The sequence below is a fragment of the Ochotona curzoniae genome, unplaced genomic scaffold, assembly GCF_017591425.1.
Source record: "Ochotona curzoniae isolate NIBS_2020 unplaced genomic scaffold, NIBS_Ocur_1.0 scaffold_274, whole genome shotgun sequence".
Lineage (NCBI taxonomy): Eukaryota > Metazoa > Chordata > Mammalia > Lagomorpha > Ochotonidae > Ochotona > Ochotona curzoniae.
The window spans coordinates 8,128,843-8,150,899 of NW_024467101.1; the positions used below are offsets into that span (position 1 = coordinate 8,128,843).

Genomic DNA, 22,057 nt, shown 5'->3' on the forward strand with positions numbered 1-22,057 from the left:
GTTCAAGGCGAGGACTTGACTTTACTACACTTTCGTGCCGGACCCTACTGGAGGATTTTTAAAGCAATGTCGGACATCATACCAATTCACCCCTAAGTATTTCAGAATAAATCCCCAGCAAATGTTATGTTAGAGTGCTTTGGTGCTTTTTTACATTTAAATGGGAAGTGATCTAGGTACCCTCATGCCATACTGGAATGCCTGGGTTTGAGTCCCAGCTCTGGCTCCTGGCTCCAGCTTCCTACCAGTGCAGACCCTGGCAGGAAGCTGGTAACAGTTCAAGTCATTAGGTTCCTGCCATTTTAATGCATTGAATTCTGGGCTCCTGGCTTTGATTCCCCAACGGGCCCATTGTAGGAATGAGCCAGTGGATGGGAGTGGATGCTCACTCTCTCTCTTATCAATTTAAAAAAACAAAAAAAAAACATGGCCCCAAGTCTGTGCCTGAGGGCCAGCCAGCGCTGGGATTGAGTGTTGAATCCGCTGTGGCTGCACAGCGCGTGTGAGCATCCAGCAGCCTGCGGCCTTTCTCTCCACAGGAACACTTCCTGTCCCCCGCTGCATTTGGAGAAATCCTCTACAACAACTTCCTCTTCGACATCCCAAAGATCCTGGACCTCTGCGTGCTCTTTGGAAAAGGCAACTCCCCACTGCTCCAGAAGATGATAGGTATGTGGGACACACCCACCTAGGGCTCCCTGGGGATGGCCTGCATATATACCTGTGAGTGTCAGACTCCAAGTAAAGCAGTCAGGTGGCACAGGTTGGGGAGACGGAGGGGAGAGGCAATCTGTATCCAGTGTCTCTGCAGAGCTGGGTTTTTCTGTACCAGGTCACGTGGCAAACAGTGGAAGAATGGGGAGGTTTACTTTGGCCATGAGAGTCACTTTTGTTTGTGGACCGGGTCCTGGCATGCCAAGCCCTCCACGTAATGTTATTTCCGCTGGATCCTCATGGCAGCCTTGTTTACAGAGAAGGAAAGCAACCTGCCTGAGCGTGTGACTAACCAGTAGTCACATTGCAATGCAGAGCCACAGAGTCCTGACTCTCGAGCCCCTGCTGTTGGCCACTCTATGCTTTGAGGGATGCTGGGGCTCCCTTTGTTGTTGCAGAGGGCAGATGGGCACGGCGTTCAGATGGGACTCTTGGGTTATGAAAGGAATGGAGGGCAGCCAGTGGATCCCATCAGAGGGCTGGAGGGGTCAAAGACGGAAGCTTTGTTGGTATGCTCCTAGAGGCAGAACCCCCAGAGGATTCCTCCATAAACTGTATTCCATGGCACTGAGCCTAGCACAGAGGTGTCTACCCTGGACATCCCAGCCAGCTCTTCTCCCCCTGAGATTACAGGGTACGGTCTCATAAAAGCCTAACAACGAAGCTAGCAAAGCTGAGTTAATCCCTGCAGTCACCTTCTTCCCTCCTTCCAGCCATTCACCCATCCATTCATCCCCCTTCTCTTTTGCCCCTAATAGTGAAGGTAGTGTGTGTTAATTTTGAAATGTTTGGATAGAAAGGATAAAGACTCAGGGAAGCCACTGCTGCCAAACTCTTGTAAGAGACAGCTACTTGTTTATTATTTCCTTCTGGTCTTTGCTCTGTGATTTTTGTGAACATAGTAGATCACAGTGTGTATGAAAATTTTGCATGTGGCCTTTTCATTGGGACAGCTTCTCACTTATATCTAATTACTGCCTGATCACCAATTAATCTTTGTAAATTTTCCTAGGGAAAGACTTAATAATGTTCTTGCAGGCTAGGAGAGGATGGGGTGAGTGGGCAGCAGAAGGTACGCTGAGTTAGAGGAACAGCTCTTCATTTGGTTAGAAGGCAGAGTTCCAGGAGGGCAGCAGCAGGAGATGGGGAGGGGAGAAGCTAGAGCCAGATCCGGAAGGACTCCATGCCAGGCTGCAGCACCCTGGGAGTGAAGAGTGAGTGGTATTGCTCAGTGGCTAAGACAGCAGATGGAAGATCGCTGCCAGTGTACACTGCAACTCTACTCCTGGCCTGCTCATTTCAGTGGAATTAAAGAACCATGCTAAGTCTCAGTTTTCTCATCTGGAGAATGGAGTGGGCTGGGGGTGGGCGACCTCATGCCTAGGATGTCATAAGCACTTGGTGGTGAGCGTGAGTTCTTACTATGAGGTGGCTGTGGGAGTCTCCGGGAGCTGGGTGAGGAGCCTTCTGTAAGGAGGTGGGATTGCAGAGCCAGGAAGCCACTTCAGAAATGAGCACAGCAGCGTGGGTGTGAAGGTGAGAGCCGTGTTGTGCTGCAGATGAACGCAGGCCTGGATGAGAGCGGCTAGGAAGAGTGGTCCTGACAGTTCTGGCAAAAACCGGTGTCTGTTGCAGAGAGGACAGGGAGGGGAGTGTGCTGTGACGTCAGCCTTGGAGCTGTGGGGTGTGAGATGGCTGTGCATATCCAGAGGGAGCCAGCGTGGCCAGGGTGGAGAAAGCGCTTCCTGCTGCCTGGGCTCGGAATTTTTGTGTTCATGGACAGCTTGGAGCATCAGATGAAATCTGCTCTCCAGAAAGTACACCCCTAGCTGAGAATGCTAAGCTGCCTTCCTGAGGAATTGGACCAGACATCCCTAGTCCCCAGCCCACCCCTCTGTGTGTGCGTGAGAATACACTGAGGCTGGGCTGGGGAGCAGTGGTGTGGAGAAGGGGCCTCCAGTCCATGTCTCTGTCTGTCACACACACACACACCCTTCTCTTTTCAACCCCTGAGCAGTAAGCAAATGCCCTATACCACAAAAACTTGGGGCAAAGCCACCTGGGAGGATTCACCAGGCAGAGAGGGGCGGGCACTGTGGTGCAGTTTTAAGCTCCCACTTGGGACACCTTCATCCCATGCCAGAGCACCTGGTGTAAGTCTTGTCTGCTCTGTACTTTAGTCAATCTTCCTGCTGCTGTGCCTGGGAGGCAGCAGATAATGGTCCCAAGTACTTGGGTCCCTGCCACCCCCCATGTGGGAGACTCAGATGGAATTCCTGGCTCCTGGCTTTGGCCTGGTGTGGCAGACATTTAGGGAATGACCCAGTGGATGGAAGATCTCTGTTCCTCTCATTGTGTCACTGTGCCTTTCAAATAAATAAGTCTTTAAAAAACAAACAAAAAAAGGAAGACGAAAAAGACAAGGGAGAAACAGAGCTGGTTGATGGTTGATAGTGGGCGGAAGCCCAGCCCTTTCCCAGCCCGCCCACCCTCCCTTGTAAAGTTTCAAGGCTGCTACTGTGAATCAGCAGTCTAATCCGGAAAACACAGCCTTTCAGCCAGAGCCTCCTGGAGCTGCTGTGAGAATCGGGAGAAACCAGGTTCTCAGCTCTTGCAGGAACTGCACTGATCTGCGAGGCAGTGTCTCCCATGCACCCTGGGTTTCTAAAGTGCTTGTATCTGAGATAGCCTCTCAAGGGGTGCCCTGCTGTCCCCTGCCTTTTTGTCATTTCTTGAAGAGATCAAAAGTTAGAGCTCGGCACCGTCACTGGCTTCAGAGAAGGGAAGGGGAGGGGACGGAAAGGGGCTCAGAATACCCCAAGGATGGATTGTGTCTGTGTCAATGCAGAACTCCACACTGACATGATTATGTGCCAGGCGATCGAGGTACTATGGTGAGCCCTGCGTAGTCCTAGGAGTGTAGGAGGAAACCTTCTCCATCCCTGAGTCAGGAAGCACTGCCTGCAGGAGGCGGCACCTGCCGTATCATGGAGTTAGCTCTGAGAGGTCACTCCAGGCAGATGAAAGGCACACAGCTTGTTGTCTGAGGCTGAGGATGCAATGGGGTTGGGTGGGGGCGTGGAGGGAATGGGAAGAGGGTAGCCCAGGATGCTGGCAGGAGCCAGATCTCAGAGGGTCCTTAGTGCCTTAGTCGAATTTGGGTTTGACCTTGGGGATAACAAGGGGTTATGTGAGGAAGAGCAGCAGTTGTTGGGACATAATTCAGGCAATCCTTGCCCATCAGAGGAGGTGGGTGCAAATGGGCTGGGCGCACCTTGGCAGGATTTGCACCCATCTGGAGGTAGGAGGCACTGAGCCATCCCCTGCTGGTAGAACTCAGCTTTCTGGAACCAAGGAATGAAGTAACATCCAGAGACATGTTCACAGAAAGTCTAAGTCACTCGTGACTTGCTTCCCTCAGCCAGCCCCATCAACCCTTTGATCTCACTGATTTTTAAATTCCCCAGGGTCAGGCAAGGGACAAGAGGTTATCATAAGGAGAGCAAGGATGAACTTGCCAGAGGACACTGAGCGTTCTGCACATGTTGGCCATCGGCCTCCCCTTGATGCCTGGATGGCAGCGGGCAGAGAGCCCAGACCTCGGGCAGGTGTTGTGGTATAGGAAGGTTAAGTCACTGCCTGAGACCCCAATATCCCATATCGGAGTGCCAGCTCAAGTTCCTGCTACTCTTTTCTGCCACCCTCAGGGGAGAATCTGATGGAGTTCTAGGCTCCTGGCTGTGACCTGGCCCACCCTGGCTAATGTGGGCATTTGGGAAATGAACCAGTTGATTCACTTTGTCTCTCTCCCTTTCCCCTACCTCCTTTCAAATAGATGAAAAGAAATAAACATTAAAAAAAAAGAAAAAGAGCCCTAGTCTCTCTAGGGGTTTGGCGTTTCCCACCGTCATGTCCTTCAGGTATCTGATTCCCTTCCCTCTTCCCTGCTCTGCCATGTGGGCGGCTGGAACACGCAGTTTCTGTTCTGGCTGCCATGTGCTCTAATCTGCGCCCTCACAGCAAGCAGCCCTGGGAGCGAGCGCCCTTCATCTTACGGGAACAACGGCAGATGTAGGCCAGGTCCCGCTCAGGCCCCTCACCCTGGTGTGGGACGGATCACCATGCCTAATGTGTTCAAAAAGCAAAGGGTAAACACATCTCCAGAGAAATAGCTCCCCAGAGTCTCCTCACATTTTTGAAGGTGGGGCCTGGCAAGAGTTCTGGATTGTTGCATTCAGATTTCTGAAGCAAAGAGATCCTATCTTGGAATTTTCCTGGATGACTAATTCCTACTCCCAAAGCCAATGCTGTCATACCAGGCACAGTGCCTAAGTGTGGTCATTCCCCCACCCTGAGACATCAGGGTGAGCCAGTTTAACCAGCGCAGGTCTTTTAACTAATTCCCTTGGCAGAGGTGCTTAAAAGGTTAAATTGTACAAAGTAAGGTTCCCTCCCCAACCCTAGGGAAGTTTCTAGGCTGGGTCAAAGCTCAGTGCCAGCAGGGCCAGAGGCCAGGACTTGTCTTGGTCTAGCCAGACAGGCTCAGGAAAAGGAAGAAAAGTCACAGAACGTGCCTGTCAACCACTGTCATGTCCTGTCTCCACCCACCCAATTCTTGCCTTTCTCTTTTCTTTTAGGAAACATCTTTGCCCAGCAGCCAAGTTACTATAACGACCTGGATGAAACCATGCCCACCATCCTTCAGGTACCAGTGTTCAACCCTGCCCGGGGGGTAGGCTTGTGAGGCAGATCCCCTCCAAACCCGATGGGGTTTCTCACCTTTTCCGAAAGAGCCATCCTCCAGGTCCCATCTGTCCAGAGTCTCCCTCATACCCCTTTGGATTTGCCCTTTTCCGCCCCTGAGAAAGACTGAAATCCCAGTGCCGTCTGGCATTCACATACAGAGTGGCCTACATTTGTGCTGTCTGCCAACAGCCATATGTCTCAACGCTTACCCCTTCAGCAGATCTGTGTTTCTCAACTAAGAGCTTTAAGGTTTCACAAAATCATCTCCCGAAGCAGTGCTCATTTGTAGAAATTTTGGGAAACATGAAGTAGCAAACAGGGGCATATTACTATCTTCCCATCATTTCTCCACCCTTCAGAACTCCTTTTGGGAAAGTCCCGTGGTAGCCTACCTAGGGATGGAGCTGTCAGCTCAGTGCCAATGTGATTTTATGTTGGGCTCTGTTTCCCCCTCACTATTGATTTTTCTTTAATTTCAATATGGTGCTGGTAAACAGCCCCCTGCAGAGCATCCAGAGCCTGCTGTGTGTCCTAAAGGTATACCTTAAGCATCCATTACCATACACCTGCCAGATAATACCGACACACATGTCACACATACTGTTTTTCTATTTTTCACCATGATGCCATAAGAAGGCTGTTTATCCCATCACTTTCACTTTACACAGTATCTGCTCCTTCCCGCCCCCCAAAAGAGGTCATTATCTCACTGGTTTATCAAGAACGTGGATACATAATCCAAAGATTCCAAGGCAGGTTTGGGATCACCTTTTCCTGGCCCCGTACGCATGTCAGCAGGATATGACAGAGCCCCTCCTGTTTTTCACAGGTCTTCAGCAATATCCTCCAGCACTGTGGTCTGCAAGGGGAAGGGGCCAGCACCACACCCCAGAAGCTTGAGGAGAGGGGCCGGCTGACGCCCAGCGACATGCCTCTGCTGGTGAGCTTGCCCTTATGTCTAGCCTCTTTTCCAGCTGGGCTCCTCCTGCCAGTGCCTGACTGCCCCTGGGGCCAGGAAGCCACATTTCCCTTCCCCTCGCCTCCACCCACCAACTCAGCCATTTCTTCCCAAGGCAGGTTTACAGACGTGCAGGAGGGGGAGCTAGAATTCAGCAGTTGGGGGTCTCATCCTCACCTATTTCAGCCCAGTGGGTCATGGAGCCAGGCATTCATTCAGGGATTTAGAGTGAGGAGTCCCCAGCACTTGCCAGGCCCTGTGCTAGGCCTCAGGCATAAGGCAGTTAGCAAACGCAGACATGGCACCAGCTCTTAGGGAACTTACAAGGGCACTTCACTAAGTCCATGGGAAATGTATCTTCAAAAAGTTCAAGGAAAAATGTACTTTTTAAAAAATATGCATGGATTTAAAAATATTTTATACCAAAATAAGCTTTTTTTTTTTAAGTATTTGATTGAGATTCACAAAGAAACATCTCTCTCAACTGCTGATTCACTCCCTAGATGCCCACACTGGCCAAGACTGGGCCAGAGCAGAGCCAAGAGACTTACTCCAGGTCGCCCACATGGGTGGCAGTCATCACCACCACCTCCCAGGGTCTACATTAGCAGGCAGCTGGAGTTGGGAGCTGGGAATCAAACTCAGGTACTCTGATGGGCGATGCAGACATCTTAACCAGTGCCTTCATGGCTAGGCTAAATACCCACTGTTAGAAGAAAACTTTTAATTCCATTTTCCATGAACTTTTATATATATATATATATTTTTTTTTTAATTTTTTTTTTGAAAGTCAGATATACAGAGAGGAGGAGAGACAGAGGAAGATCTTCCGTCTGATGATTCACTCCCCAAGCAGCTACAACAGTTAGAGCTGAGCCAATCTGAAGCAAGGAGCCAGGAGTTCTTCCTGGTCTCCCATGCGGTGCAGGGTCCCAAAGCTTTGGGCTGCTCTTGACTGCCTTCCCAGGGAAGCAGGGCTGCGGGGATTAGAACCGGCACCTATATGTGATCCCAGGTGTGCAAGGTGAGGACCTTAACCACCACACTATCGCGCCAGGCCCACCATGCATTTTACTGCATAGCAGCTAATGGGGATGACAGACATTCAAGGAGCCTGGCTGTGTGTCAGGTGCTGTACTGAGCACTGCAGACAGAATAGGAACAAAGCTGCTATGTATGGGCTGCCTCCATGGAGCTTGGGACTTCCTAGGAAAAGGGTCAGCAGGTGAACGTTAGAGGGGCACAGGCCAGAGGCTGGGAAGTGACTTCTCTAATCCTTCTAAATCTGTTTCCTTTCCTGCAACCTGGACATGCTAACAACCACCCAGCTGTACTTCCCCACTGTCAGGAGAATGAGAAAGACATGTGAAGGTGTATGGGGCCCTCTTCAAAGTGTGAATGTTCCTTCTCTCTGTAGGACCAGCAAAGCTGTCCTCAGATTCTTTAGCTTAGAAGGGAGGTGGTATTATTCTACAGCCACAAGTCCAGGGTGCGAGTCCAGAGCCGTAGCAGCCAGACATGAGGCTTAGAAAGGTGAAGGGACTAACCCTGGTTGCACTCTGAGATCACATCAGCCAGTCACTGTGCCCCGGACTCTCGGTGTCCTCATCCCCCTCACTGCTAGCCACTCTGGCTGTCAGTTTTGTCCCATACCCTCTTTAGAGCTATCTGGGGGGTAGAGAAGAATAATGCAGTGTCTTCTGTTGGCCACAGGAACTAAAGGACATTGTCCTCTACCTTTGCGACACCTGCACTACACTCTGGGCCTTCCTGGACATCTTCCCTCTGGCGTGCCAAACCTTCCAGAAACACGACTTCTGTTACAGGTACGGCAGTGATCCTACTGTTCAAAGCAGAGGAGGAGGTTCACACCGTGCCTCTCACAGCCTGGGGACACAACAGTGAGGACCAAAGACCCCTGACTGTTGGAACCTGCATTTGGCTAAGAACAGGAAGAGAGTGGAAAACCAAAGCAATACAACCAAAAATAGCCTAGTGCCAACTCTGCTTGGTTTGTTTTGAGGAGCCTGTTGGAGGCAGGAGTTTGGTACAACTGTTACGATGTCATGCGGGATCAGCTGGGATGCCCACATTTCACACTGGAGTGCATCGGGTTGAGGCCCAGCTCCACTATCCATTCTATCCTAACTTCCTGCTAATGTGCATAGAGGAGACAGTGGTTCAAGTATGAGGGTCCGTGCCACCTACCTTCCCCATTTGCCCTGACCTAACCCTAGCTGTTGGCAGACCTCTGGGAGCGTGAAGCAGCAGATGGAGGAATGTGTGTGTGTGTCCACTTTCAAATTTAAAAAAGAGAGAGACAGAAAAGAGGGGAAAAATGTTCAATGTGTCCAACAGGGCAGACTCAGGAGTACAGTCAGTAAGAAGTGGCCCAAGGACTGCAGCCCAGGGCTGAATACACATAAGGAAACAGCAGAGCTGCTCCTACTATGGGATTAGGGGATAGCCCATAGAAAGAACAATCCAGAATCTTCCAGACCAAAAAAGTTTGCAGTGACAGGACAGAGATCGTAGCAGATGAAGCAACACATGCAAAGGCCCAGGGTGTGTGTGTCCTAGGGAGAGCCAAGGAGTGTGATGTGTGACGATAGTCAGCAGCTGGGGACCCCAGGGCCAGGTGACAAGAGAGAATTCTGGTAAATCCTGGACAACAGTATGTACAGAGCTCTGTGAGGAGCTGCCAGGGGTGGACCTTTGTTCCAGAGGCTTCTATCCAAGTCAAGGAAAGCTCCCACTGGGATGAAAACAGACAGGTAGGAGATCTGCCTTGCCCACTAAGCACCATTAGCCTCCTTTTCCTTTTCAGCAGTAAAGAAGGGGTGCACAAGCATGGGCATTCCCAGGCCAGGGCAAAGGCCCTGGCAGCCTGCACGTTGCCTGGCAACAGTGGATGCTGGCCCATTCCCAGTGGGCTCTGGCTGTCATACTCGCCAGACATCTTTCCCCACCATTTGTACACAGAGCTTCTGGGAGCTGCCCAACACTGTCCACTCGCGCAGCCATCAGCGCATGCTGTCATTTACTCACCCATTCATTGATCTGGAGTGGACACATGCCAGGGGCGGCAGCTGGTACTCTGACCCTCCTCTCAGCTTGTGATCGACCATTCTCCCAGAGAGTGGCAGAGTACTGGTCAGCATTTTCCCCAGAAGGAAAGGGTTCCATCAGGATCTTTAGAAGGGTATCTTCTCTCAGGATAAAAGTAGCACATACCTGTAGGAATTTTGGGAAATACAGAGAAGTAAGCAGTTAAAAATTATGAGAGATTGCACAGTTCTTAGAAGTTTGTCCTCTGCTCTTTTTTATGTGTCCTAAGCATTTTCCCTTATTGCAAAGGCATCTCCACAAATGGAACACTGATGATCTTATTAGAAAGGGTCTTTGGAGTTGGGCGACTTTCCTGGAAGGGACAGCTGTGGGTGGGTGAGGAGGAAGAATGGGAGACACCTTTTTAAATTTAAGATTTATTTATTGATTTAAGTTAAAGAGAGATCTTCGTCTGCTGTTTCATTTCTCCAAGGGCCAAACTGGCTGGGGATGTGCCAGTCCAAAGCCAGGAACTCCATTTGGACCTCCATATGGATGACCGGGGTCCAAGTACTTGGACCGCCCTCCACTGCCTCCCTAGGAATAGGAATGGGAAGCCGGATCAGAAGCCGAGTGGCTGAACCTCAACCTAGCACTCTGACATGGGGTGTGGGTATCCCAAGTCATGACTTCATCCGCTGCATCACAGCAGCCGCCTGGGGGACACTTTTGACTGGAAGTGACCCCGCCTTTGACCCACAAACAGCCCAGGGCTGCCCCAGCCCACTGCCACTGTGCTGGAGGCCAGAAACGCCTCGTCGAGCAAACACAGCAGCCTCGATGCCCATGAACTCTGTGGGAGAGGTGACTTGCCCGACAGGCCCTCCTGGCACCCATCCCTCCTCCTGCTCATAATCACTAACTGCATTGGCCTTTTTCTGTCTATCCATTTATGAATAATACATGCACATGGTTCAAAACTCAGAGAGTAGAAAACATCTCATGAGAAGGCTCCCTTTCCCACTTTAGCTTTTTTGTTTTTTAAGATTTATTTATTTTTATTGGAAAGGCGGATATACAGAGAGGAGGAGAGACAGAGAAGAAGATCTTCCATCCGATGGTTCACTCCCCAAGGGGCCACAACGCCCAGAGCTGAGCCAATCTGAAGCCAGGAGCCAGGAGCTCTTCCTCCAGGTCTCCCACATGGGTGCAGGGTCTCAAGACCTTGGGCCGTCCTCGACTGCTTTCCCAGGCCACAAGCAGGGAGCTGGATGGAAAGCAGGACCACCAGGATTAGAACCGGCACCCATATGGGATCCCGGGCGTGGAAGGCAAGGACTTTAACCATTATGCTATTGTGCCAGGCCCCACTTTAGCTTTTCACATACAACCATTGTCCACATACAGATTTAAGTGAACATGTACATAAAGCTCTCCCTTTTAAAAAAAATAGAAAAAGCTAGTATATTATAGATATAGTGTGTAAAAGTTTGTTATTCCACAGTGATGCTGTATCAGTGTTGAAAGCTTGTACACACAGACTACCAGGTCCCAGAGCTGGGCCTTTTCTGTCAGTTGCTTGTTGTTCCATCATTTCTGTATAGAACTCTGCACACGCACCGGTTTGCACCTTTGTAATATTATCTGCAGTATAATTCCTAGAAGTAAGATTGCAGGGGCAGATGGAATGTGTGCTTTCAATTTTCATAGATTTTGCCAAATCACCTTCCACAGGGGTTGTTCCAATTTACCCTCCCACCGGCAACGTATCCTGGCAACCACTGAGCATTTCAGGGGCCAAACTGCCCTCTCTGCCCTCTTCTGGTCTCCTGCCGAGTAGGGCCTGCCTCTTTTGGCCTGGTTACCTTCTGCTCTGTGTGACCCCGCTGGTGGGATAGACGTGGCCAGCAGATCGATAGGCAGCTGCTTCCAAAGCATGCACACACTGCGCCGTCCTGGGCACCTAAGCTATCCTCCTTTGGAAGCTCAAGATGCTTGGGAGGCAGAATTACACAGGGCAGACAAGTGACAGGTGCATTTGCATCTGTTAGGGCCTATGGTTCCAGAAAGGTGGAATCCCAGTGAGGGAGCAGGAGGAGGGGGGAAAGAAAACAGAGGAGGCACTAGCCTAAGAAGTTGGCAGGGGGCCCTGGGAGGATGCTGGGGACCCGTGTGGCAGGGATGCAGCCTTTGAGTTCAGAAAAAGTGGGAGTGAGCCCCCCACCCCCAGTGAGAACCAAGGTTGGCTGTGCCATCTCAGGTGTGACTCTCCCCAGGGGAACAGCTGGAGCTGCTTGCAGCTGTTAATGTGTTTGGTCTCATTCTACTGGGAATCTTATTGATTTAAAAATGACTATATTTTCCATTTTATATGCTTCCTGGAAACCATGATAACTGGCTTACCTCATAAAAAATCAATGTAGAAAATAATACACATGTTAAGTCACATGAACATCGACAGTATTGATGCTTTCATGTTAAGAAAATTTGTGAAATTCCAAATCATGTCAAAATTAGCTTTCCTTTCATAACTCACAGCAAAAGGAACAAAGATTATTGTGTAAGTGTATAATTCAATACACATAAAGCTAGCAGTTTTCACTAGAATCCTGAGTGACCCTCTGGCCACACTCTTAGAAGGAGCCTATCAGAGCCAGAATGCAGGGGAAGCCTTACTTCTCTTGGGTATATTCCTGTGAGCGGCCACAACGGCAAACGAGGGTGGGTTCTACTGGGGGGTCGGGGGGAGTGGGAATGAGGTGGTCCTGGGAAAAAGCTGATATGCTTCGGGCAGGTGTTTGATGTAGTGGCTAAGATGCTTCCTGGGACGCCACACCCCATCTGGCGGCTGGGTTTGAGTCACAGCTCCTTTCTGATTCCAGCCTCAGATTGGAATTCTGGGCTCCTGGTTTTGGCCTGGTTCAGTCCCAGCTGTTGTATGCATTCGGGGAGTAAAACAGTTGATGGAAGGCCTAAGTAAAAATTAATTGAAACAAAATTGGTTGTCAGAGGAAGAAATAAGCCTTGCGCTGCCCAGGTTTGCTTTGGTTTTCTAGTGAAAGGTGGCACCTGTAGACTAACCTAGCTTTTCACCGTGTGTGCCTGCACAGACTCGCTTCCTTTTACGAAGTGGCAATTCCTGAAATGGAGTCTGCAATTAAGAAGCGGAGACTTGAAGACAGCAAGTGAGGAGGGGACAGAGCTGAGAATGTTGCTGTGAGAAAGAAGGGCCTGAGCCTGGCGGGAAAGGGGGTGGGGAGGTGGGGAGGGCACAGCCTTCCCTAGGCCACAGCATCCTCATTTCTAAGACTCCCACCCTAGGGAGGCACCTGCAGGTGCCTGAGAGGAAGCTCCCTTGATGCCCTTGTGGCTCCTAAACCTCTTTCTTTTTTCTCCCTGTCACCGAAGGCTGCTGGGAGACCTGTGGCAGAGGCTCTCCCATTCCAGGAAGAAGCTGATGGAGATTTTCCATGCCATCCTGAATCAGATCTGCCTGCTTCCCATCCTCGAGAGCGGGTAAACACTCGGGAGCCGTCTTGGCCTCCTCCCTTGCTTCCAGGGTTGACTGAGCAGAGATGGGAAACTGAGGAAAACTGCCTCTTCTAATTGGCTGGTCCTTTGTGAAGGGGCAGGGTGGGCATGGGAAGGAGCTACGGATCATCTCATGCCATCTACACTCATCTGTCCTCGTGTCTTGTTCCAGCTCTGACAACGTCCAGAGCTTCATTGAAGAATTTCTCCAGATCTTCAGCTCCTTGCTGCAGGAGAAGAGGTGAGTGTGTCTGAGCCATGGGACAGAGCCATGTCCTAGATAACCTTATGTAACGGAGCCCCTGCCACTGGCTCCCCCCAGCTCCAAGGTTGGGCAGCAGACCCAGGCAGTGGCCCCTGCCTTGTCCTTCTCATCTGTCTTCTGCCCTGCAGGTTCCTGCGGGACTATGATGCACTCTTCCCAGTGGCCGAAGACATCAGCTTGCTACAGCAGGCCTCGTCTGTCTTGTATCCTAACACAACCCACGGGGCACAGGTGGCTTGCTGAGACACCCAGAGGGGCAGGGACAGGCCCAGCCCCAGAACACAGGGTCAGCCCACATCATCTGTGGACACCTGTCAAGATCCCTTTTCTAGAGATGTGTGCTCTAACACTCAGGTCAGGCAGGTACAGTCCTTTTCTCTCTAGTGTCTGGGCCTCTGTGACCCTGGCCTTGGCCCTGCCCCCCTGGACAGGTAAACAGGTAGTTAAATAGACACTCACTGGGGAGGAACTCAGGGTGAGAGTGCCTGGCCAAAGCAATGCTCAAGACGAGAACAAGAGAAGGAATAGGAGGCAGCCAGTACCAATAGTATTCAGGCCCTGACGGAGGACAGAGCAGGCTCCTCTAAGAATGCAGGGTGCAGAGTAAGGTGTGTAGCCTGAGGATGGGGCCTCACAGGTAGGGGGTTGGGGCAAAGCAGGTGAGCTAGGGGTCAGTGGACTCACTCACTCATGGCCCTAGGATGACCCTCATGAAGAAGTTGGGCCTCTGGCCTCCCAAGTGCTGGGGAGCATGGAAGACTGAAGTCTAAAGCAGGTGGGGACTTGCAGGTGCATACTTTGGATAAGCTGTGGCACAGGAAGAAGATTGTCCTGGCTGGGGACCTTGTAGGAGGCCCAAGTGCTAGAGAGGAGGCTGCTACTGGTATCCTGGGGTGGATGATGAGGATTTGGACTAGAAATAGAGTGAAAAAGTGACTCTTAATTGCTGGCCTGTCAGTGCCCGGAGTGGTAGAGAAAGAGGGGTGACAGGAGACATAAACCTGTGGGCTGTTTGTACAGCTGGGATGGATTATTCAGTCTTCCAGGACATGTCTTGGACCTCCAGCCTTGTTGCAAAATGCCCTCTGCTTGATGGGCAGAGCCCAGTGGCAGCGTTCCCATCAGACCTTCCTCCATGGTGATCCTGCAAAGCAGTGCCATGTCCTAGAACACTGTTGTGGTAGCTCCCAGCCCTGCTTTTGCCCACTTTCTGCTGAGTGGCAGGTGTTAGGTTGTAAAGTTGTGTGGCCATGGTCTGCCCCTCTGCCTGCCCATCGCTCCCCCCCCCCCAATTAATGGGATCATATGCTAGGGGATGACACTAAGAAATCTTGCCCCCTCAGAGCTAGGGTGGTGGAGAAGGCTATGGTCCTGACAGAGAGAGACCCCCTTAACCTGCTCCCATAGGGATGAGACACGGACGGCCTACATCCTCCAGGCAGTGGAAAGTGCATGGGAAGGGGTGGAGAGACAGAAAGCCACAGGCACTGGAGACTCGTCTGTGGCCGAGGACCTCAACGGGGAATCCAATGGAGTCACAGCGACAACAGAGACAATCAGTGAAAAACCGCCACACCCAGACAACTCAGAGGAAGAGGAGGTGCGTGTCAGGGATGCCGTCCCTAGTCCCTTCCTAAGGGGGAGGTGTATGGTGGGCATGGTAAACCTCTGTGCTTTGTTTCTGCGGTCAGAGAAGAGATCTGTAAGATGTCAGCAGCATCTTGAGATACAGGCTTTTGAATGTGCCAAGGCAAGAAGGGCCTGCTGGACCAGGTGTGAGGAGAGAGCAGGCACTAAGGGTCCTGCTGTACACCAGCTCTGGGGCCCCAGACGTATCAGTGCCGTTGGCCCTGCCATCGGTGGGGCTGTTGGCATGCTCAGAGCCACTGCCTGGATATTCTGAGTTTAAATGTGTATCTATCTAATTTATCTAAAGAGAGAGACTGACTTATTTATTTGAAAGGCAGAGTCACAGAGAGGGAGAACAAACCTTCCACCGCTGGTTCACTCCCCAAGTTGCCACGACAGCCAGGACCAGGCCAGGTGCCTGGAACTACATCTGGGTCTCCCATGTGGATGGCAGGGGCCCAATTAACTCAGGCCATCTTCTGCTATTTTCCTTGCACATTAATAGGGAGCTAGACGGGAAGTAGAGCAGTCAGGACTCAAACCTGCCCCCATGTGGGATGGCTGGCATTGCAAGGAGTTGGCTTAACCCGCTGTCCACAATACTGGCATCCACTACGCCCCATCCCCATCATTCCTACAAGGGCTTGGAGAATGGCAGCCCCGCCTTCTGCCTTTGCTTCTTTGTTCTGCCATTTGGTTTCTTAGAACTAAGCCATGCAGGGTGTGGGCTATGTTGATTTGTGTTGCTTTTCCTTGAGTAAAAAAAACTTAGCAAAATGAAACCACACTGAGCAGTATATAAATTGAATTCCCCCAACACACACACCTACACACACTGAGAAGAAACCCAGTAAAGGGAAGCACCTCCATGTTGTTCACCAGGGCCAGTCCACGTGTTAGACTTGACTGAGAAGCATGATTAGCAGAAACCACGGCTGTTAAGGAGGCCCTCGTCTCCACCAGCTACTGTGCTCATGAGTGTGGATGTCAATGTTCTGAATCCCACAAGGTGGGTGAAAAGGCACCCCTTTTCTAAGGAGGAAAACGAGGTGCCCAGAGGGGAAACAATCTGCCCACAGTCACACGTAGCAGTGCTCAGCTGCTGAACGCCTTCTCACTGAGACCTGAGTCACCTGGGGTTCAAGGTTGCCCATGCAGGTGGGCTAGGGCCAGGGTCGGGGCGCCCTGCTGCTGAGAGCAACACTGTCTGGGACCTGCTGTCCTGTGCCCCAGCCAGCTCTGCCTCCCCTCTCTCACTGCAGTGCTTGGGAGCAACTGCTGCCCCGGCCACCAGCGTGAGCGGTGTGGAGCTGGACTCACTCATCTCCCAGGTGAAGGACCTGCTGCCAGACCTCGGTGAGGGCTTCATCCTGGCCTGCCTGGAGCACTACCACTACGACTCGGAGCAGGTCATCAACAACATCCTGGAGCAGCGACTGGCCCCTGCCCTCAGCCAGCTGGACCGCAGCTTAGACAGGTGGGAGATGGTGGGCGGAAGCTCCCGGGGCCCAGCTGCTTCTGGGTGGGGGCTCTCCCCTTGCCTCCTACTCTTGTTTTCCTCACAGCCCCAAGACCCAGCTTGCTGGAGGAGGGACCAGCCATTTACACTGATGCCTGCTTTGGGAAAGAAAAAAAAACCTGAGGGCCTCCCTGGAGGTTCTCCCACTCAGAGAGGCAGAGAGTGTGGAAAGCTGGGTCCCCTACTGTACCGGGGGACTGCAACAGACTACTGAGCCCTTCGGGGCTCTGTTGTCACCAGTTTCCCAACAGATTCCTGAAGGAGACCAGGCAAGGACTGCCACTTCCTTCACATCACCCCCCCCACACACATTTTTTTTTAAGATTTATTTATTTACTTGAAAGACATTTAGAGAGAGTGACAGCGATCTATTTGTTGGTTCACTTCTCAAATGGCACACAATGGCTTGGACTGGCTCAGGTTGAAGCCAGGAGCCTGGAGCTCCATCTGGGCCTGCCACGTGGGTTAACAGGGGCCCAAGCACTCAGGTCATGCTATACTCTTTCCCGGGCACCTTAGTAGGGACCTGGATCAGAAGTGGAGCAAGCAGGACTCAAACTGACGCTTATATGGGAGTGCCAACATAGCAGGCAGCAGTTTAACCTACCACACCACCATCCCAACCCCCCATACCTGCCTTGTCTGAGTTTGGCCCACTGCTGCCCTGAAGGCTCCATAGGAGCAGGAGCACTCCTGTTTGTTCCTCCATGAACAATGTTTACTGAGTGGATGAGTGCAGTTAGCTCGAGGTACTGAGGCATGGACAGGCTGAGTGACCTCTGACTCTCTGTCTCAGGGGCTGCTTGGGCACCACATGGTGCAGAGAGGGAGCTTTAAAGAAACAGAGAACCTGTGGGCATGGCACATGCCAGCGGGCCCAGCTGGGGCAGAGCCCGGTCATAAGTGCAGCCATGAGGCTGGAGGGCAGTGGGGCCTCCTGACATTGACTTCTGTGCCGCCTCCCAGACAGGTGCAGCCAGACCCCACGCCCCTGCTCACCTCTCGGCACAACGTTTTCCAGAACGATGAATTTGATGTGTTCAGCAGGGACTCCGTGGACCTGAGCCGGGTGCACAAGGGCAGGAGGTGAGGTCCAGGTGCCATGGGGCTAAGGGCGTGGGTGGGGGGAGTGGTGCAGAGAGGAAGCAAGAGAACCGAGAGCCTGTCTTAGAGACCTGGCCATGGGTTCGGCTCCTGCTCCCTGCAGGGGAACAGGCACTTTCATGATTGCGCTTCAGGCTCAGAGTCTGTGTTTGTGGTTGTTAGCGTCTGCTCCGTGTGGAGAGCAAAAGGCCAGAGGGGCCAACGCGCGCTCCTGCCAGCTTCTCACTGCCTTTGATGTGTGGCCATCAAGTCTGCGGGTGGGGGTGGGGCTGCGTGCTGCTCAGCACTCTCTGACCTGTTTTTCCCCAAGCTGCTACAGAAGGAGAAAATGAAGGACTTGCCCCCAGTGAGCTTTCTAGCTGAAATGACTCCATTTCAAGGCCTTTCTCCTTCTTTTTCACTGATGTCCTTTCTGCTTTTGTGGCACTGTCCATTCATGATTTATTCATTTGTTCACCAAATATTTGCTTGGTGCTTATAGCATTTTAGGCCCAGGATTAGTCAGGTTCTGGGACTGTAGTGAAACAGATATGGCCCTTGCCCACATGGAGTATGCCTTAATCAATTGGTCAAACAAGCCACGTGAAGTCACAGATGTAACGGACGGATGGACATGACACTGTGGAGTTTCATAGACGACCTATCAGGAAGGCTCGTCTGAGAAAGGGACATGGGCCCTAGGAGTAGGGCAGTGAAGGGGCAAGTTCTGTCAGAGGGAGGGAGGGAGAGGCCTTCCAAGCAGGGCAGCAGCAATAGCAGTTGCTGCGAGGCACTAGTGAATGCGGGGCAGGGCCCAGGAGCTGACACTTTTGATGTAACAAATGACCCGGCTTTGGGAGTGGTGACCCATTTGATGGTGGCACCATTACGCCATGCCACCAGAGTTAGGAAGTGATGTTGGTGCCTGGAACCTTCTGGACAAGTGTGGCCCTCAGCGATGAGGGAGACCAGCCCTGCTGTCTCAGCAGGAGCTCTGGGGGTAGAGGTGTGAGTGAGCTGCTTCATTCACACAGTTAGGGCTCCACAGGCTTGCCCCTCCCTAAGGTTACCCAGGGCTAGAGGCCTGGCTGGCTAAGCTTGGGGAGCAGGCACCGGGCAGCCATAAAGCCATCCGGCTGACTGGTCAGGAAGTACTTACAAACTGCTTAGTCACACACATTGCAACATTGCCAGGTTCCAAGCCAGAGATGTTATCTTGCATCGGGGGCAGCTCTGCCTGGCCAGCATGACCTTGCGCAGATCCCGCTGCAGGAGACGGACAGCCAGGGGGTCCCCTTGCTTCAACTCAGGGAACCTAACTGAGTTTGGGCATCTCTGGATGTGGCCTTTTCCTTTGGCTTTGATCTGTGGACTTACCCAAGGCCCACACTATTTTAAGGGACCACCTCACCTTACCCAGGTCATAGATCACCCATGACCACTTGCCAAGGGACCCACTGGCAGCTGTCTGGGTCAGCAGAGGGACTGGCACTGAGCCAGCCAGGTGTCTGGGAGTTGCGCCCCTGCTTTGGGTAACTCCAGGCTGCCAGGCAGCAAGACCGGGTGACAAATGTTTACTGAGTTCACTGTGTTGTGCAGCCTGGGGGCTGAGGATTGCAAAGAGGCAAAGCCTTCATTTGTGTGTTCATTATTTATCTGTTCATTCAGCAAATATTTATTAAGTGGTTTACTAGCACCAGGTACTGTGCTAGACAAGGGGAACAAAGTGAGCCTGACACCCAGGCCTTGACCTCAAAGGGCACAGAGAGACCGTGGGAAAGGCTTAGCCCAGGAACCAGGTAGTGACAGACTGGCAAGCTGCTGGGACACTTGTCCTAGACTGAGCAGAGAGCACATGAGAACTGAAGCAGCACAGGGCCTTCCGTGCTGGAGCTGGAGTGTGTGTGTGCTGTACAGTCAGGTAGGAAGCACAGAGCAGCTTGAGTTAAAGAAATGCATTCCCTGGGGTGACCGGGAGCTGCAAGGCAGGGCAGTGAGGGGCTGGTGAGCCTGAAGTGCAGCAGTAGCAGCTCCAGCCTGTCCTGTCTGGGACCTCTGCTTGTTGCTGGGCAGTGTGGTTCCCTCATGGCTGCAGGGGGCGCTGCAGCTGTCTTGGCCCAGGCTTCCAGAAAGGGCCATGCCAAGGGCAAGCCCAGTCCAAGCCTCCCTGGTTTGCTCTCAGAGACCAGGAAACCTTTCCTGGGAGTTTCTCAGCTCCCCTAACATCTGATCAGGAGGTCTGAGTCACAGGGCCAAGGCCTGGAGCTCCAGCGTAGAGTGCAGAGTTGGAAAGACCTACCTAAGATGAAGGTCTGGTGGAGGGAGGCTATTGAGCAAACACCAAGCATGTGTGCTGAAGGTATGTCATGTCCAAGGAAAGAGGAAGCAGTGTATACGCGGGTGGGAGTGGCAGGGGACCACTAATTCCTATGGACTATTCCACAGGGCTCTGGAAAATCACAAGTTTGTCCCAAAAGCTTCTATGGCCAAAAATGTGCTTTCCATCTGGCTTACAGTAAAGGCTGTGCCAGGTCCTGCAGCCTAAGAAGCAGGACTCACCTGTTGAACACTTCTGCACCTCATCTCATCCCATTCTCCCATCTTTCCTGGAAGTGGATGCTGGGGCAGTGACTGAGCCACAGTGAGGGGAAGGGACGTGCCTGTGGTCACAAGGCTCAGGAAGTGGCCATGCTGGCTCAAGTCAGAGGGCCCATGTCTGGCCTTAGCTCTGCTGTGAAACCTTGGGACCTAAAGTTCAAAATGGAGAGTCACGTTGAAGAACAGCCTTGAAGGAACGAAGAAAAATGGTAGGATTGCAAGGAAACTGCATAGTCCCAAGGCTCACTGTCATTTACAGGAGGCTGCCCTGCCCCAGAACCAGTCTCAGAAGCCCCCGGCCCTGAAATCAGGCCCTCAGATCTGACTGTTCACGGCTGGCTTTGCACCTGATCTTTCTTTTCCATGTAGGCTCCATATAAGGTCCTGGAGCCAAAGCTACACCTCCCTAGATGGGCTGTTCAGGTGCCAGGCTCCACTGTGCCTACTTGTGCCTGCTCCCAAAGCTCAGCTAGGGTGAGTGACATTTGCCAGGCTTCTCCCTCCAGGCCTGCCAGGAAGCCATGCAACCAGAGGTCACACAGTGTGAGAAAACTGCCTCAGAACAAGGTACTATTAGACCAGACCCACAGGATGAGGCAGGAGGGACAATGACACTTCTCACCCATCTTTGGTTCCCAGGCCCAGCATGGATTCTGGCAGCAAGTAGGCCCTCAGGAAATGCGTGTCAAGTCTGAGGGGATGCCCTCTGCAGTGGCACCAACCAGTTGAATGAGCGGGTACCCCTTTCACTTCCTGTCTACCCCTTTTCCAATTGGTAAAGAAAACTAGGTACTGGGCAGGGCTGTAGCCACAGGCCTCCATCCTGGTAGGTAGGTAAGAAGGACTCCTGTGAACTGAGACTTCTCCTGGTCCAAACCAAAAGCTGCATCTGTGCCACACTCTGGCGCCTCCGTCCCACTCAAGCAGCACCTGACCATGAGGCTGCATTTCTCCTCCCTGCAGACCCCATGTCGCCCTCCTCCGTCTCCAGGGCACACATACTGCCTTCCCACATGTTTTCACTTTGGCTGTCATTTCCCTGTCTGTCTCCCTGACTCTACTGTTTCTGATCCTTATGTTATCCTTTTCTCCATGTGCCCATCTTGGCCTGCATCCCCTAAAATAGGACTCCTGCAGAGGGCCAAATCCTGGCCCACTAGCGTGGGGTCCGCCATCCCAACCTGCCCCAGGCTCCCAGACAGCTGTTGCCCTGCTCCAACAAAAGCCAGGCAATAGAGGGTTTTAAGGGAGACCGAAGATGACTTTGTGTCTTTTTTTTTTTTCTTTCCTCTCTATCCTTGATATATCACAGAGCCCCAATTTCACAGCTAAGCTGGATTTTCTTGCCTGCCATCTCCTATTGATTTCCTCCTGCAGGGATAGAAACCACATTCCACAGGCCTGTGCACGCACATGCACCTGGCAAGCCAGATTTTCCTGCAGGTCTGCAAAGCCGGAGTCAAGGGACTTGAATCCCTAAGGCTGTGCTACCACTTGCTGGGACCCTAAGCCCATTCCTTGCTCCCCTCCACTGCACCCAAATGGGACAAAGAAGGCTGTTGTGATGAAAAGGTGATGGATCCACATCCTATTTGTCCCCACCCACCCACCAGAGCCCCTAGGGCCCCCGGAGCTCAGTGGCAAAGTCACTAGCTAAGATACCTGCATTGCATATTGCCTAGATAATTGGTCCTGGCTTCTCTTTCTCTTTTTCAATTTTTGTTTGCTTACTGTCATTTGAGAGGCAAAGATATCTTCCTCCAGATGTCTACAACAGCCCTCAGGGCTGGGCCAGACAAAAGCCAGACGCCCAGAACACAGACTGGGAATGTAGGAGTCCCAGAGCTGTCAACTGCTACCTCCCAGACTGGACATTAGTGGGAAGCAGGACTGGGAGCCAAGCAGCTGAGACTCAAAGCAGGTACTCGTCTGATACGGGGTATGGGCATTCCAGGCAGAGGTTGGA

General features: G+C 52.1%; 1 protein-coding gene across 11 annotated transcripts in view; it reads left to right on the plus strand.

The window, feature by feature from the left end:
• ASCC2 (activating signal cointegrator 1 complex subunit 2) overlaps positions 1 to 22,057 on the plus strand; it is a 39,774-nt gene that overhangs the window by 13,464 nt on the left and 4,253 nt on the right. For 8 of the 11 annotated variants that reach the window (XM_041003453.1, XM_041003446.1, XM_041003447.1 and 5 more), the window contains 12 exons: positions 540 to 669; positions 5,352 to 5,419; positions 6,290 to 6,400; positions 8,132 to 8,244; positions 12,577 to 12,651; positions 12,875 to 12,982; positions 13,170 to 13,238; positions 13,391 to 13,465; positions 14,670 to 14,862; positions 16,154 to 16,368; positions 17,377 to 17,496; positions 19,188 to 19,193. In XM_041003453.1, coding sequence (XP_040859387.1) covers positions 540 to 669; positions 5,352 to 5,419; positions 6,290 to 6,400; positions 8,132 to 8,244; positions 12,577 to 12,651; positions 12,875 to 12,982; positions 13,170 to 13,238; positions 13,391 to 13,465; positions 14,670 to 14,862; positions 16,154 to 16,368; positions 17,377 to 17,496; positions 19,188 to 19,193 — 1,283 coding nt within the window. The remainder of the gene's footprint in view (positions 1 to 539; positions 670 to 5,351; positions 5,420 to 6,289; positions 6,401 to 8,131; positions 8,245 to 12,576; positions 12,652 to 12,874; positions 12,983 to 13,169; positions 13,239 to 13,390; positions 13,466 to 14,669; positions 14,863 to 16,153; positions 16,369 to 17,376; positions 17,497 to 19,187; positions 19,194 to 22,057) is intronic. The other 3 variants (XM_041003454.1, XM_041003455.1, XM_041003448.1) reach the window with 3 other exon arrangements.